This window comes from Carcharhinus amblyrhynchos, chromosome 6, assembly GCF_965287045.1.
Source record: "Carcharhinus amblyrhynchos chromosome 6, sCarAmb.v2.hapA, whole genome shotgun sequence".
NCBI classification, from domain to species: domain Eukaryota; kingdom Metazoa; phylum Chordata; class Chondrichthyes; order Carcharhiniformes; family Carcharhinidae; genus Carcharhinus; species Carcharhinus amblyrhynchos.
Window position 1 is genome coordinate 108,577,844 of NC_137329.1, and position 13,729 is coordinate 108,591,572.

Here is a 13,729-nt window from a genome sequence, read left to right on the forward strand (position 1 = left end):
GGGTGTCAGTCAAATGGGCTGCTTTGTCCTGGATAGAGTCAAGCTTTTTGAGTGTTGTTGTTGCTGCACTCATCCAGGCAAATAGAGTATTCTATCATATTCCTGACCTTTGCCTTGTAGATGGTGGACAGGCTTTGGGGAGTCTGGAGGTGAGTTACACGCCATTGTCGTCACAGTATTTATATGGCTGATTCAGTTCATTTTCTGGTCCATGCTAACACCAGGATGCTGATAATGATGTCAAATGCTGCCTTGAACTCAAGGGCAGTCACTGTCAAGTCGCCTCTTGGATTGAGCTGTTTGGCCCATATTTGGGCTAAGATTACAATAACGGCAGGAGTTGAGTGACCCTGGTAGAACTGAGTGTCAGTGAGCAGGTTATTGCTGAGTAAGTGTTGCTTCATATCATTTTTGATGACTCTGTTAGTCACTTTGATTAAGAGTAGATTGATGGCGTGGTAATTGGCTGGATTGGATTTTTTCTGCTTTTTGTGGACGTCACATAGCTGGGCAGATGACAGTGTTGTAGCAGTTTTGAAACAGCTTAGCTTCAGACACAGCTAGTCCTGGAGCACAAGTCTTCAGTACTATTACCAGGATGTTGCCAGGGCCCATGGCCTTTGCTGTATCCGATGCCTTTGTGTTAAGTGAAGTGAATCAAACTGGCTGAAAACTTGTAGTTTCGCCAGGTCATTTTTAGGTATGCCCCTGGTATGTGCTCTAGCACTATCCACTAACTCTTAGGAACCAATGGGCCCAGACCAAACCTTGAACTGATCTAGTAATAGGGCTATCCAAAAGGAAGTGTTTGCTTTGGCAGCTTATGGGAATAGATCAGTGTGTTGTTGCGATTTTCTTTGTCAAGGAAGGAGCAAAATTACATTGAAGTATGGTAATATATTTGCTGTAAGTGGTGTCCTGTATATTTACCGGCAGCTAATAATTGGGAATTTTGACCATGTTCCACTGATGTATCAATTGACCCCTCCTGCAAAGTGTTGGAGCAGTACACATCATGTTTATCAGGGGAAAGAGAGCCAGTGAGGGTGGGAAATCCAATGTGATTGCCCAAACAGCTTTTATGTCCGTAGGACATCTTGTTGTCATTGTCGCCACCACATGCCCCCCACTCTGTGAAAGGATGGCATCCCCATTTTCCTAGCTTCCCTGCTGTATTATCCCCATCATATAAGGGTGACAAAAGAAAATCATTCTATTCATCATTTTTAACTCCTAACCTTCCCTCTCGCCACCCACCCCCATGGGCGGGGTTTTGGTGTCAATACCCATAGGATCCCTATAGTGCAAAAAGAGACCATTTGGTCCACTGAATCTTCATTGACTCTCCGAAAGAGCATCCCACCCATGCAATCACCTGCACCATATTCCTGTAACCCTGCGCACCTACCATGCTAATCCACCTAACCTACATGTGTTTGGACAGTAAGGAGCAATTTAGCATGGCCAATTCAACACTAACCTGCATATCTTTGGACTGTGGGAGGAAACCTGAGCACCTGGAGGAAACCTGCGTAGGTTAAGGCTTTTGATCAGAGGTCAGCTGTCATTTACTTGTCAGTCTGTGATGTTGGGAACGCAGGAAATGTCAGTAGGTAGACTCCTGGGAGCAGATCGGAGGGCCAGCACTCCAGGATCATTTTCAGGCCCTCATTCCCACACCTCCTGCAGCCACAGTACTTACCTGGCTACATTTGTGGCTGCAGACCACCCTGTGAAGAGGTTTCTCTCCACAACACTGGTCCAGCTGCTGAGGCCACTTCTTTTCCTCAATTCTGTACAGAGTGCTGAGAGAGCACCTCAAAATGGAGGCTCCCTGTCCTTCACCTGCAACAGGAGGCTGTAGCTCTTATTGGCCCTCCAGGTTTCAGAGTCCGCTTGCCATGCTTAGTTGGATGGTGAGCACCTATTTGATCAGTGCTGCAAAGTTGTTGTCGGATGCCTGTTCCTGACATGACGCAGGGTTGGGACCTGGATTTGGTCTCAACATCAGTATTCTGACCTCAGACAGAAACTTCTGCTCCACGTTTTACTTCATATTGGAAGAGCAAACTCCTGATCATGAGGCGTGTAGGTCCACAAATGGGAGATACCCAGACAGGCCCAACATTTGGAACCAGCAATCGTACTCATGAGGACCACATCACAAAGTGGTTTATTTTCTCTAATCTTTCCATCCTTTAATGTTTCATTGGCACTACACACTTTTTTTAAGCTCTAATTTTCTTCTGAAGTACATTTATAAAGATTTATTTGCTTGTTTTGGCTAGGCATACTTCTGCACACTGGTTCCCAGTGATGTCATGCTGAGTGTCACGGTTTGACTGCTGTTTTACAGCCCAGATCGAGTGTTTGATGTAAACTTCAGCAGTGATTTGCAGAAGGCACAAAGTACTGGTCAGAAGCCATTGTTAAAGCTTCCCATATTTACAATATAGCTTAAAACCAGCCAAAATGACAGTCCTGATTAGTGCCTAAATTAGATATTTGCCTGTCTTCGCAGAATATCAGACTGCAAAGTCAGTATAATGCTCAAGAAAGGCACTGCAGAGTGGCCAGTCTGCTTTGATGAGATGTATTCAAGAGAAGAAAACACCCTAATGTGATTATCCCACTGACATGACATTAAAATTATGCGGGCATATGGCTTAATTGAAACCAACCATACAGTCCTCTTGTGATGTTGATTAGTGCTTAGCTGATACATGAGCACAGCAATTTTAGATTTTTTGTCAAATATCCTGGGAGGTAAACCAAAAGCTTCTGTTTTATTTGTGCCCTTTGTTTTGAAGATTGCGATACCTGATAGGGTACAAACAAATATATTTGAGGTGACTTGAAGTTTCCTCCTGATAACCATGGTAAATTTTGAAACACGTTCTTGTTTGGCTGGAGTGACATCTGACTGCTGGGGAAGAAATGGCCTCACAAAATGCAGGAAGTTTTAACAAGCTGCTTCCTCCACAAGTGTAGGCCCAGGAATAAAAATGAGGCAGGAGGACCATTGGGGAACTCAATCCTTTGGGATGCGAGGTCCATAACTTAAAAATCATCTTAATTTTCTTCCTATATTTCTGAATGTCCCACAGTGTTGCCCACCCACCATCTAGTCCCATGCTTCTGCTTTTGTTGCCAAGGGGCCATTTGCCAGCCTTATGCAGGACCAATCTAGGCTAACTCCACTCAGCATCTCCTGCGATGGCATGTTGCAGGTCAGTAGCTCACTAGCAGAGCATTAGCAGAGCAAAGTGTGCAGAGGATGCTGAAAGTCTGCAAAAGGATATAGATAGTCTAAGTGAGTGGGCGAGGGTCTGGCAAATGAGAGTACAATATTGATGAATGTGAGGTCATCCATTTTGGTAGGAATGACAGCAAAATGGACTATTATTTAAATGGTACAAAATTGCAGCATGCTGCTGTGCAAAGGGATCTGGGTACCCTTGTGTCTGAATCAAAGTTGGTTTGCAAGTGAAGCAGGTAATTAAGAAGGCAAATGGAATTTTGTCCTTCATTGCTAGAAGGATGGAGTTTAAAAACAGGGAGGTTATGTTGCACTGTATGAAGTGCTAGTGAAGCCATTCCTGGAGTACTGTCTATAGTTTTGGTCTCATTACTTGAGAAACGATATACTGGCACTGGAAGGAGTGCAGAGGAGATTCATTAGATTGATTCTGGAGTTGAGAGGGTTGGCTTATGAGGAGAGTCTGAGTAAACTGTGGATATACACATTGGAATTCAAAAGAATGAGGGGAGATCTTATAGAAATATATAAGATTATGAAGGGAATAGATAAGGTTGAAGCAGGGAAGTTGTTGCCACTGGCGGGTCAAACTAGAACCAGGGGGCATGGCCTCAAAATAAGGGAAAGCAGATATAGAACTGAGATGTGGAGGAACTTCTTCACACGAAGGATTGTGAATTTGTGGAATCCCCTGCTCAGTGAAGCAGTTGAGGCTATCTCATTGAATGTTTTTAAGGCAAGGATAGAGAAATTTTTGAACAGTAAAGGAATTAAGGGTTATGGTGAGTGGGCAGGTAACTGGAGCTGAGTCCACAAAAAGATCAGCCATGATCTTATTGAATGGCAGAGCAGGCTCTAGGGGCCAGATGGCCTACTCCTGTTCTTAGTTATTATGTTCTTATGTTGAGAGTAAGGAGCGTGAATCACTTTGTTGACTTATACCACAGCGTAACGAATGTCCAATATACTGTAGAGCAATGGTTAGCACTGCTGCCTCGCAGCGCCAAGTTAGATTCCTGGCTTGGATCACTTGCCTTGATAAAGAAATGAATAAAAAAGAACCTACATGTTTACAGCGCCTCGTAACATATCTGAGAAACACTCAAAGCACATTTTGTACATCGCATTATTTTGAAATGTATTAACTATTGGTAGTATTCACAGCTGACAACTATTCTGTGCACAACATTCAGTGCCGGTAACTGTAGTTAGGGTAGATTCAGAAAGAATGTTCCCAATGGTGGGGGAGTCCAGAACTAGAAATCACAGTTTGAGGATATGGGCTAAATCTTTTAGAACGGAGGTGAGGAGAAATTTCTTCACCCAGAGGGTGGTGTGGAATTTACTACCACAGAATGTAATTGAGGCCAAAACATTGTCTGATTTCAGGAAGAAATTAGATATAGCTCTTGGGGCTAAAGGGATCAAGGGAAAGGGAAGGAAGGGTGGATCAGGATATTGAACTTGATGATCAGCCATGATCAAAATGAATAATGGAGCAGGATCAAAGGGCCAAATGGCCTACGCCTGCTTCTAGTTTCTATGTTTCTACAACTAGAGCTCATGATCAGCATTGAGAAAAGTGAGGAGTTCGACTTTTTTTGGTGCTCGCAGTGTAGAATAGACAGTACACTGATCGAAAAGGCTTGCCATGTTACTTTTCCTCAACTTGAATAATGGGGGAGGAAGAAGAGTACTCTACTTCAGATTTATTGCACGTTGAAGACTAATTGTAGTTACGGAGAGAATAGTTCAGAGCTGATTTTGGGAAATATTTTTATCTTTCCCTTGCGTTATCTTCATCATAACTGCTGTCAAATCAAAAAAGCATCCTAATGCTTGGTATTGAGCTAATGATTCACCAGTGGTGATATTACTTTGGGACAGCATTTATGAATCTTATTTATGAGCATTTAGATTGAGCTCTAGTGTTGTCGACCATCTCCATTGTGACTGTAATCACAGCCACATCACTTAATTTCAGGTCTCAAGATGGAATCTACAAATGTACATCAAAGCATCACATTGCGCTGACAGAATTAAATATTACCCCACACTTAAGTATTCACTGATTGCTTACACACTGGACCAAAACCATAGAACTCACCATTTTCGCATTATCCCAGTTACCTCCAAAGAATTCTTTGTTATAATTAAAGAGCAGAGAAAACTACTTGATTCCAGTCTTGTGGATTCAGCTGCATTCATGCTTTTCCACCCTCTCATATTACTCCCCATAGTTTGAATTTGGCTTTCGTTCCAACATAATCCCTGCCAGTGACTGGATTTAATGATGTACTGAGTCTTGTACTACTACCTCACTTGCAGCTGTGTCTGATCCTTGGTTGGTTCTGCTTTGCATTCATTTTTCTTTATTCCATTTATCTGGCAGCAATTTAGCCATTTTCTTTCTTTCTGTAGCTGTCTTTGTGCTGTTTCGTTGGCTCCCACCATCATTTATTTCCCACAAGGTGCCTTCAGAATAGGCAGTAACTTGACTATGATATCTTACCTTTGATATAATTTTGACAAAATATTTGCAGTCTGCATTGCACATATAGTTTGAATTCATCAAGATATGTTTTTTATATTAAATACTATTATCACAGAAAATTGATATGGTTCCTACATTGATATGTAGAAGTGTATTTCACTGAGAGGTCACACGACCCTCAGTAATAGGACAGGAGATATATTACTGTCTTTTAACAATTATTTTGTGTTTTATCTTTCGCTTTAAACTACTAGTTTAAGGCAGACTTGGAATAAATGTATACATTCTCACTGACATCTAATGAATAGTTTGGTTGTTTCCAATTTTCTCTCCAAAATGATGATTTGTGGTGGAAGAATCAGTACTAAGTCCAATATAGCTTCCAGACTGTGCCTACGGCAGGTGCTGAGGGAAGCAACAAGAGGGAGTAACCTACTTGACCTTGTCCTCACCAGCCTATTTGTCATAGGTGCATCTGGCTATGACAGGAATGACCATCGCAGAAGCTTTCATGGAAATGAAGCCCTGCTTTCAGATTGAGGGTACCCTCCATTGTGTTGTTTGGTAATATCAACATGCTAAATGGGATAGATTTATAAAAGCGCCTCAGCTGAGCAGAGAGCAGTGTGGGCCGTCAGCAGCAGAAGAATTGTACTCAACAAAAATATTCTTCACTTTACCGTTAGCATCAAGCTGAGGGATTAACCCTGATCAATGAAGACTGGAGAAAGACATGCCAGGACCAGTGCTAGGCATGCTTACAAGTGAGGTGAAGCCACAACACAGGACTACTTTCATGCCAAAGAGCAAAGCAGCATGTGATATAACTAAGCAATCCATAACCATCAGATCAAATCAAAGTTCTGCAGTCTTGCCATATCAAGTCATGATTGGTGATGGACAATTAAACAATGGCTGAAGGAGGAGGATCCACAACTATCCCCATCATTAATGGGGATAATCAACTGGAGTACTGTGTGCAGTTTTGATCGCCGCATTTGCGGAAGGATATATTGGCCTTGGAGGGAGTGCAGAGAAGGTTCACTAGGCTGATACCGGAGATGAGGAGTTAGCCTATGAGGAGAGAGTGAATAGACTGGGTCTGTACTCGTTGGAGTTTAGAAGGCAGAGGGAGGATCTTATAGAGACATATAAGATAATGAAGAGGATAGATAGGATAGAGGTAGAGAGATTCTTCCCGCTTAAAAAGAATAGCAGAACTAGAGGGCACAGCCTCAAAATAAGGGGGGGGGGGGTGCAGTTTAGATGGGAGTTGAGGAGGAACTTCTTCACTCAAAGGGTGGTGAGTCTATGGAATTCTCTGCCCATTGAAGTGGTGGAGGCTACCTCGCTGAATATATTTAAGTCATGGGTAGATAGGTTTCTGATAGACAAGGGAATTAAGGGTTATGGGGAGAAAGCGGGAAAGTGGAACTGATCCACTTCAGATCAGCCATGATCTTGTTGAATGGGGGGCAGGCTCGAAGGGCTAGATGGCCTAGTCCTGCTGCTATTACGTTCTAATAAGGGGGATAGGGGCAAAAATCAGTGCAAAAGAAAAAGTTGGAACATTGCAGGCATCTTAAGCTAGAAGTGCCAAGTGTGAACGATCTATGTCAGCCTTCTCCTGAGGTCCTCTGCGTTACAAATGGCAGTCAACAAATTCAGTTCTCTCCACATGATGTCAAGAAATGGCTGAAGACTCGGGATGCTGTAAAGGCTGCATGACCTGACAACATTCCGGCATTACTGAAGACATTTGCTGCAGAATTTGTTGCACCCTTAGCCAAAACTGGTCCAGCACACAACACTGGCATCTACCCAACAGTGTGAAAAATTGCCCAGGTATGGCCTATCCACGGAAAGCAGGACAAATCCAACCTGGATATTTACTGCTCCATCAGTCTACCCTTGATCATCAGCAAAGTGATGGAAGGTGTCATTGACAATGCTACAAAGCACATATGCTCACTACAGTAAATTTGGGTTCCATAGGGCCACTCAACAAATAACAACATCACAACCTTGGTCCAAATATGGATAAAACAACTAAACGCAAGATGACATGACAGTGGGTGCTCTTCATATCAAAGCAATATTTGACATCAAGGAACCCTAGCAAAACTGGAGTCAGTGGGGATCAGGGAGGAAACCTTCTACTTGTCAGAGTCATACCTGATACAAAGGACGATGATTGAGGTTGTTGGAGTTCAATTATCTCTGACCCAGTACTTACTGCAAGAGTTCCTCAGGCTCGTGTCTTAAGCCCAATTACCTTCAGCTGCTTCATCTTTAACATGTTCCCTTTAACATAGGTCAGAAGAGGAGATGTTTGCTGATGGTCGCACAGTGTTTGGTACAATTTGATTTTGAAGCAGTCTGTCGATATGCAGCAAGATCTGGACAACATTCAGGCCTGGGTTCATATGTGGCGAGTAATGTTCATGTGACGTAAATGCCAATTAATCTCTAACAGGAGAAAATCTAACAGTCTTGCCACGGCATTCAATGACTTACATTTGCTGAATTCTCCACTATCAACATTGTGGGGTTACCACTGATCAACCATATAAATACTGTGGCTACTAGAGTAGGTCAGAGGCTAGAACTTCTGTGGCGCATAACTCACCTCCTGATTCCCCAAAGCCTGACCACCACCTACAAAGCACAAGTCAGGAGGAATACTCTAGTTTCCTGAGTGACTGCAGCTCTAACAGCACTCAAGAAGCTGAACATCATCCAGGGCAAAGTAACCCACTTGATTGGCACCCACTCACCACCATAACCATTCACTCCTTCCACTGCCAACGGAAAGTAATAGCATTTACAAGTTGCACTGAGGTAAATTACCAAGCCATTTTCGACAGCGCCTTCCAAATCCACAACTACTACCTGCTAGAAAGACAAAGACAGAAAATACATTGGGGACACCACCACCTGCAGGTTCTCCTCCAAGCCACACACAACTCCGATTGGAATTATAGCGCTGTTCTTTGATTGGCTGGTTCAAAATCCTGGAACTCCCCTACTAACAGCATTGTGGGTGGACCTACACCACATGCACAGCAATGGTTCAAGAAGGCTGCTTATCACCACCTTCTCAGGGCAGTTAGAGATGGGCAGCAATTGTTGGCATAGCCCATATCCCATGAATTTAAAAAAAATCCTGGCCATGTGCTTTGTTCCATGTCTGCAGTTTCCAATAGACTATGTTGACGAGAGATTTATCCTTTCCGGTCTAGGGACAATCAGGCCAATTATAGAGCTGTTAGTGTTGGCACAGCTGAGATTAGTTAACTCGGGCATAACCTAAAGATAAATAGTTGGCCTTCCTAGTCTGTATGGTTCAGTACCCCCAGAAATTGTACTTTTATCTATTTCACCATATTTGGGGCCACTAAACAGCAGCTTTGAAGCATACAACACAATACAGTAGCAAGGACCAGATAAAATGTATCAGGAGGTATGTACACATTTCCCTTTGAACATTTAGAATTATAAGACATTTCAATTTCAGTTTTCCTTGAAGCAAAAGGATTTTCCAACTACCTTAGTCTTTAATTCAACAGATTTGAATACAAACCAACGTTTAGGTTAAATCAAAATTGGTGATTTTGTGAGGGGGAGTTTTCCTGTTCCCCCTGCGCCCCCCCCCCCCCGCCCCCTCCAACCATCACTTCAGTTTTATTCTGTGATTTTATTGCATTGCTGCATAAAAAGGAGAGATTTCATAATACTTAAAAAAAAAGTCACTGTAGAATAGTTTCTAAAATAATCTTAAAAATCTGCCTTTTTATCTCAAAAGATCTGTGTTTCAATCTAAACCACACCATATTTACTCTGACGAAGAGTCATCCAGACTCAAACCATTAGCTTTGTTCTCTCTCCACAGATGCCATCAGACCTGCTGAGATTTTCCAGCGTTTTCTATTTTTGGAATAAATGTTTTTTTTCTGCTGGTTTGCTAGGATTGTACTGAAATAAATTTGGGCACTTTAAGCCCATTGACAGTCCATTCCACTAAACTTCCCACAACTCAGCAAAGATTGGTACCAAGTTTGATATCTCCCCAAAAGAGGCCAAGGAGAAGGCTTTTTTGAGAAATGGCCACTGTAATGAGCATTCTTCTCATGCTAAACTTAGGGCATATTGATGGGACACAGCAATGTTTGATACTGGCATTTGGGAGGCAGCTATAGGAAGAATTGCATTCTCTGATATTGACCATCTTTCAGGCTGTGGAACACAAAAGTAAAACTTGTCATATATATTGTACTGCAGAATATTGTAAACAGCATTGTAATCAAGTTAACTGAAAAACAAGTAAGGCCAAATAACTTAAGAACCATGGGTGACCATATAGTATCATAACACTGAGAACAAACACCTTTTAAATTTGAGTTATTGCACTGTCTTCAAGTACTGGTTTGTTGATTTCTTTTTTTTTGGATTAACTGATGTAATAGCAATTACTTATCCGAAACCAGTATTTTAAATATACTACAGAATTTGAATGCAAATGAAGAATAATGAGTTCTTCATTTTTCTTTCTCTGCAGATTGCTGTCTGGGACCGTGGGGGTTTCCTATGAGCCAGTACTTAAGAAGCAGCGTCTGGCATTGTGGACGGAATGCTAGAATGTCTGCATGTCTGGTACACTTTCACATCAGCCTTGCAATTTACTGCATATGATGCATCAATTTTAGCAAATTATAGGTTTATAGAGTCATCCAATTCAAAGCTTAAAAATCTTATGTTCATCTCACTTTGTAGCCATTGGAAAGAGTGACAGTTGGCCATGGGGTAAGTGTATCCATTTATATTCTAACTTTGACACCAACGAATATGGTAATTTCATTTTAAACTTCACTATAATTGTGATTTATGGAACTTTAATTGCCCTTTCTTCGAGTCAAACAGTATGCAACTTTGAATACTAATAACATTATAGATTCTCTTGGACATGGAATAATTTAGCAGCTTTGGAACAAAGTACACATGTTGTGGACTGACTGCAACAGTTCAGAAAAAATAACTACACTTTCCATTGAAGCCACTGATTGCACGGTTCCTTTCCTTCTGCATAACAACCGAGGATTGAAATTCTCATCATGTGAGATTTGTCCAGTACTCGGGTAAAGTCCAAGCATTTTTTTTTTGTAAAGAAAACCATTGGAATTGACTGATATAATGCGTGGGTTCACAAATTTAACATCAGGGTTGCTGCTACCTAACATGTGTTAAGGATGTTCCCAGATTAGCCTTCTGTTCTAGGCTTGGTTATCTGATCTCAGTTGAACCAGTGGTGGGCAATTTTATTATTCACAGACTGGAGGAAGAATAGTTATGATGTGGATATGCCGGCATTGGACTGGGGTAAACACAGTAAAAAGTCTGATAACACCATTTTCACGTGACGAAGGGGCTAACCCGAAAGCTAGTGAATTTACTATCAAATAAATCGGTTGGACTGAAACCTGGTGTTGTCAGACGTTTTACTGGAAGAATAGTTAGCCAGGGTTCCTGCTCCTGATCATCATCTCCTGCAGGAAAGAAGAAATAGCATATGCTTGAGCAAATGTGGTGCACAACTGGTTTTGTCACCCATCAGCAGATCTAGCTGACTAGATCTGACACTCTCAGGCCTTGCCAAGCTGTTCACTTCTCCAGGATCATCCTGGAGAACAAAGATAATTCCACCATTTACAATCCTTTTTAAACTACCTCTTTCCTTCCCCCTGCATCCCCACCTCCAACAAAACGTGTGATGAGCTTATGGATTTCCCTCATGATAAGATTAAGACCGTCCATTCAACTGCATGTGTCACATTTCCTTCCTTCTCACTTGTCCACCAAACATGTTTTCTTCCTCATTAACATGCTGCTCCTTCATGGCAGTATCTGAAAACAACAAGATTTGGCTTTTTCCATATGCTAATGACACCCAACTCTGCCTCACCATTAACATCTTGAACCTTCCTATGCAAGTACATTCAGTCTGGGATAAGCTACAATTGACTCCATCTTATGTAGAAGAGGAAAGCCATCTCCATTTCTAGTCATTCAGAATCCATATGGTGGCACAGTGGTTAGCATTGCAGCCTCACAGTGCCAAGGACATGGGTTTGATTCCAGCCTTGGGGGACTGTCTGTTTGGAGTTTGCACATTCTCCCTGTGTCTGCGTGGGTTTCTGCGGGGTGCTCCGGTTTCCCCCCACAGTCCGAAGATGTGCAGATTAGGTGGATTGGCTATGCCAACGCACTCCCTAATGTCACAAGATGTATAGGTTAGGGAGTAAATATGTGGGGTTATGGGGATAGGTTTGTGGGTGGACCTGGATAGAATGCTCTGTTAGAGGATCGGTGCACATTCACTGGACCAAATGGCCTCCTTCTACATTGTAGGAATTCTATGATTCTATTTATCCCTATCGCAACAATTGCTTTCTTCCATCTCTGTAATATCACCCATACCTTTGTCAATTCAGTCTAGTTCATTGCAATAGTTTCCTGTCTGGCCTCCAGAAGTTCCAGCTCATCCTAACCACATGTCCATATCATATCCTGTTTCAAGTTCCACTCACCCCTGTGCTTACTGAGTTGTATTAACTCCTAGTTTCCCAGTGCCTCAATTTTAAAACATCAATTTTGTCATTATCTCTTATTTTTCTTCATGGTCTCACCACTCCCAATCTGTGTTGTCTACTGCAGCCCAACAACCCACCAAAAACTCTGTTTACTTCTGCCTCTGGCCTTCAGTCTGTCATCTATTCTTTTCACCCCACCATTGGTAACAGTTACTTGGCTCAGCTATTCTCAATGCTGTGGAATTTCCTCCTTGAATTTCATTGCCTTTCCCTCTCTCCCTTAAAATCTCCTCCCTTGATCAAACAAAGACTGAATGTTGACTGGGGGAGCGCATTGGAGGGAGGGTCTGCTGAGGAGCAGTGGAGGATCTTTAAGGAGATCTTTCTTGGTGCTCAGCGGAAATTTATTCCGATGGTCAAAAAGGACAGTAGGAGGAGAGGTAATAAGCCGTGGATAACGAAGGAGGTGAAGGAAAGTGTTAAATTAAAAGCGGAGGAATTTAGAGTAGCTAAGAGTAGTGGGCGAGAAGAGGATTGGGAGAGTTTTAAATGTCAACAAAGATTGACAAAGAAGTTGATAAAGAAGGGTAGGAGAAACTATGAAGCTGGGCTAGCGCTTAATATAAAAAAGGATAGCAAAAGTTTTTATAAATATATAAAAAGGAAGAGGCTGGCTAGGGTGAACGTTGGTCCTTTAGAGGATGAGAAAGGGGACCTAGTGGTAGGGGATGGGGATGTGGCTAAGGTATTGAATAACTTTTTTGTTTCGGTCTTCACGGAGGAGGACATGAATAATTTGCCGGGTGTTAGTGATGGAAATGTGGTAGGACTGGAGGGTCTTAATGACATTACTGTTACTAGAGAGGCGGTGCTCAACAGACTGGAGGGGCTGATTGTGGACAAGTCCCCAGGACCGGATGGAATGCATCCGAGGGTTCTGAAAGAAATGGCGGAGGTGATAGTGGATGCCTTGGTGGTTATTTTCCAGACGTCACTGGATTCCGGGGAAGTGCTGGAGGATTGGAAAACGGCTAATGTTACACCGTTGTTTAAGAAGGGTGCCAGGCAAAAGGCGGGGAATTATAGGCCGGTTAGTTTAACGTCTGTGGTAGGTAAAATGTTAGAATCTGTCATTAAGGAGGAAATTGCGAGGCATCTTGAAGGGAATTGCTTGATAGAGCAGACGCAGCACGGTTTCATTAAAGGGAAGTCGTGTCTGACAAATTTACTGGAGTTCTATGAGGATGTGTCTAGGGCGGTGGATAGAGGAGAGCCGGTGGATGTGGTCTTTCTAGATTTTCAGAAGGCATTTGACAAAGTGCCTCACAAGAGGTTATTGCAGAAGGTCGAGGGACATGGAGTTGGGGGTAGGGTGTTAGCGTGGATAGA

At 42.5% G+C, this 13,729-nt stretch overlaps 1 protein-coding gene across 2 annotated transcripts in view; it reads left to right on the top strand.

Annotated features, from left to right (window-relative positions):
- The window catches only part of mettl25 (methyltransferase like 25), a 66,333-nt gene that overhangs the window by 28,852 nt on the left and 23,752 nt on the right, over positions 1-13,729 (top strand). For both annotated transcript variants that reach the window (XM_080191170.1, XM_080191171.1), the window contains exons 6-7: positions 10,312-10,406; positions 10,527-10,556. In XM_080191170.1, the coding sequence (XP_080047296.1) occupies positions 10,312-10,406; positions 10,527-10,556 (125 nt within the window). The remainder of the gene's footprint in view (positions 1-10,311; positions 10,407-10,526; positions 10,557-13,729) is intronic.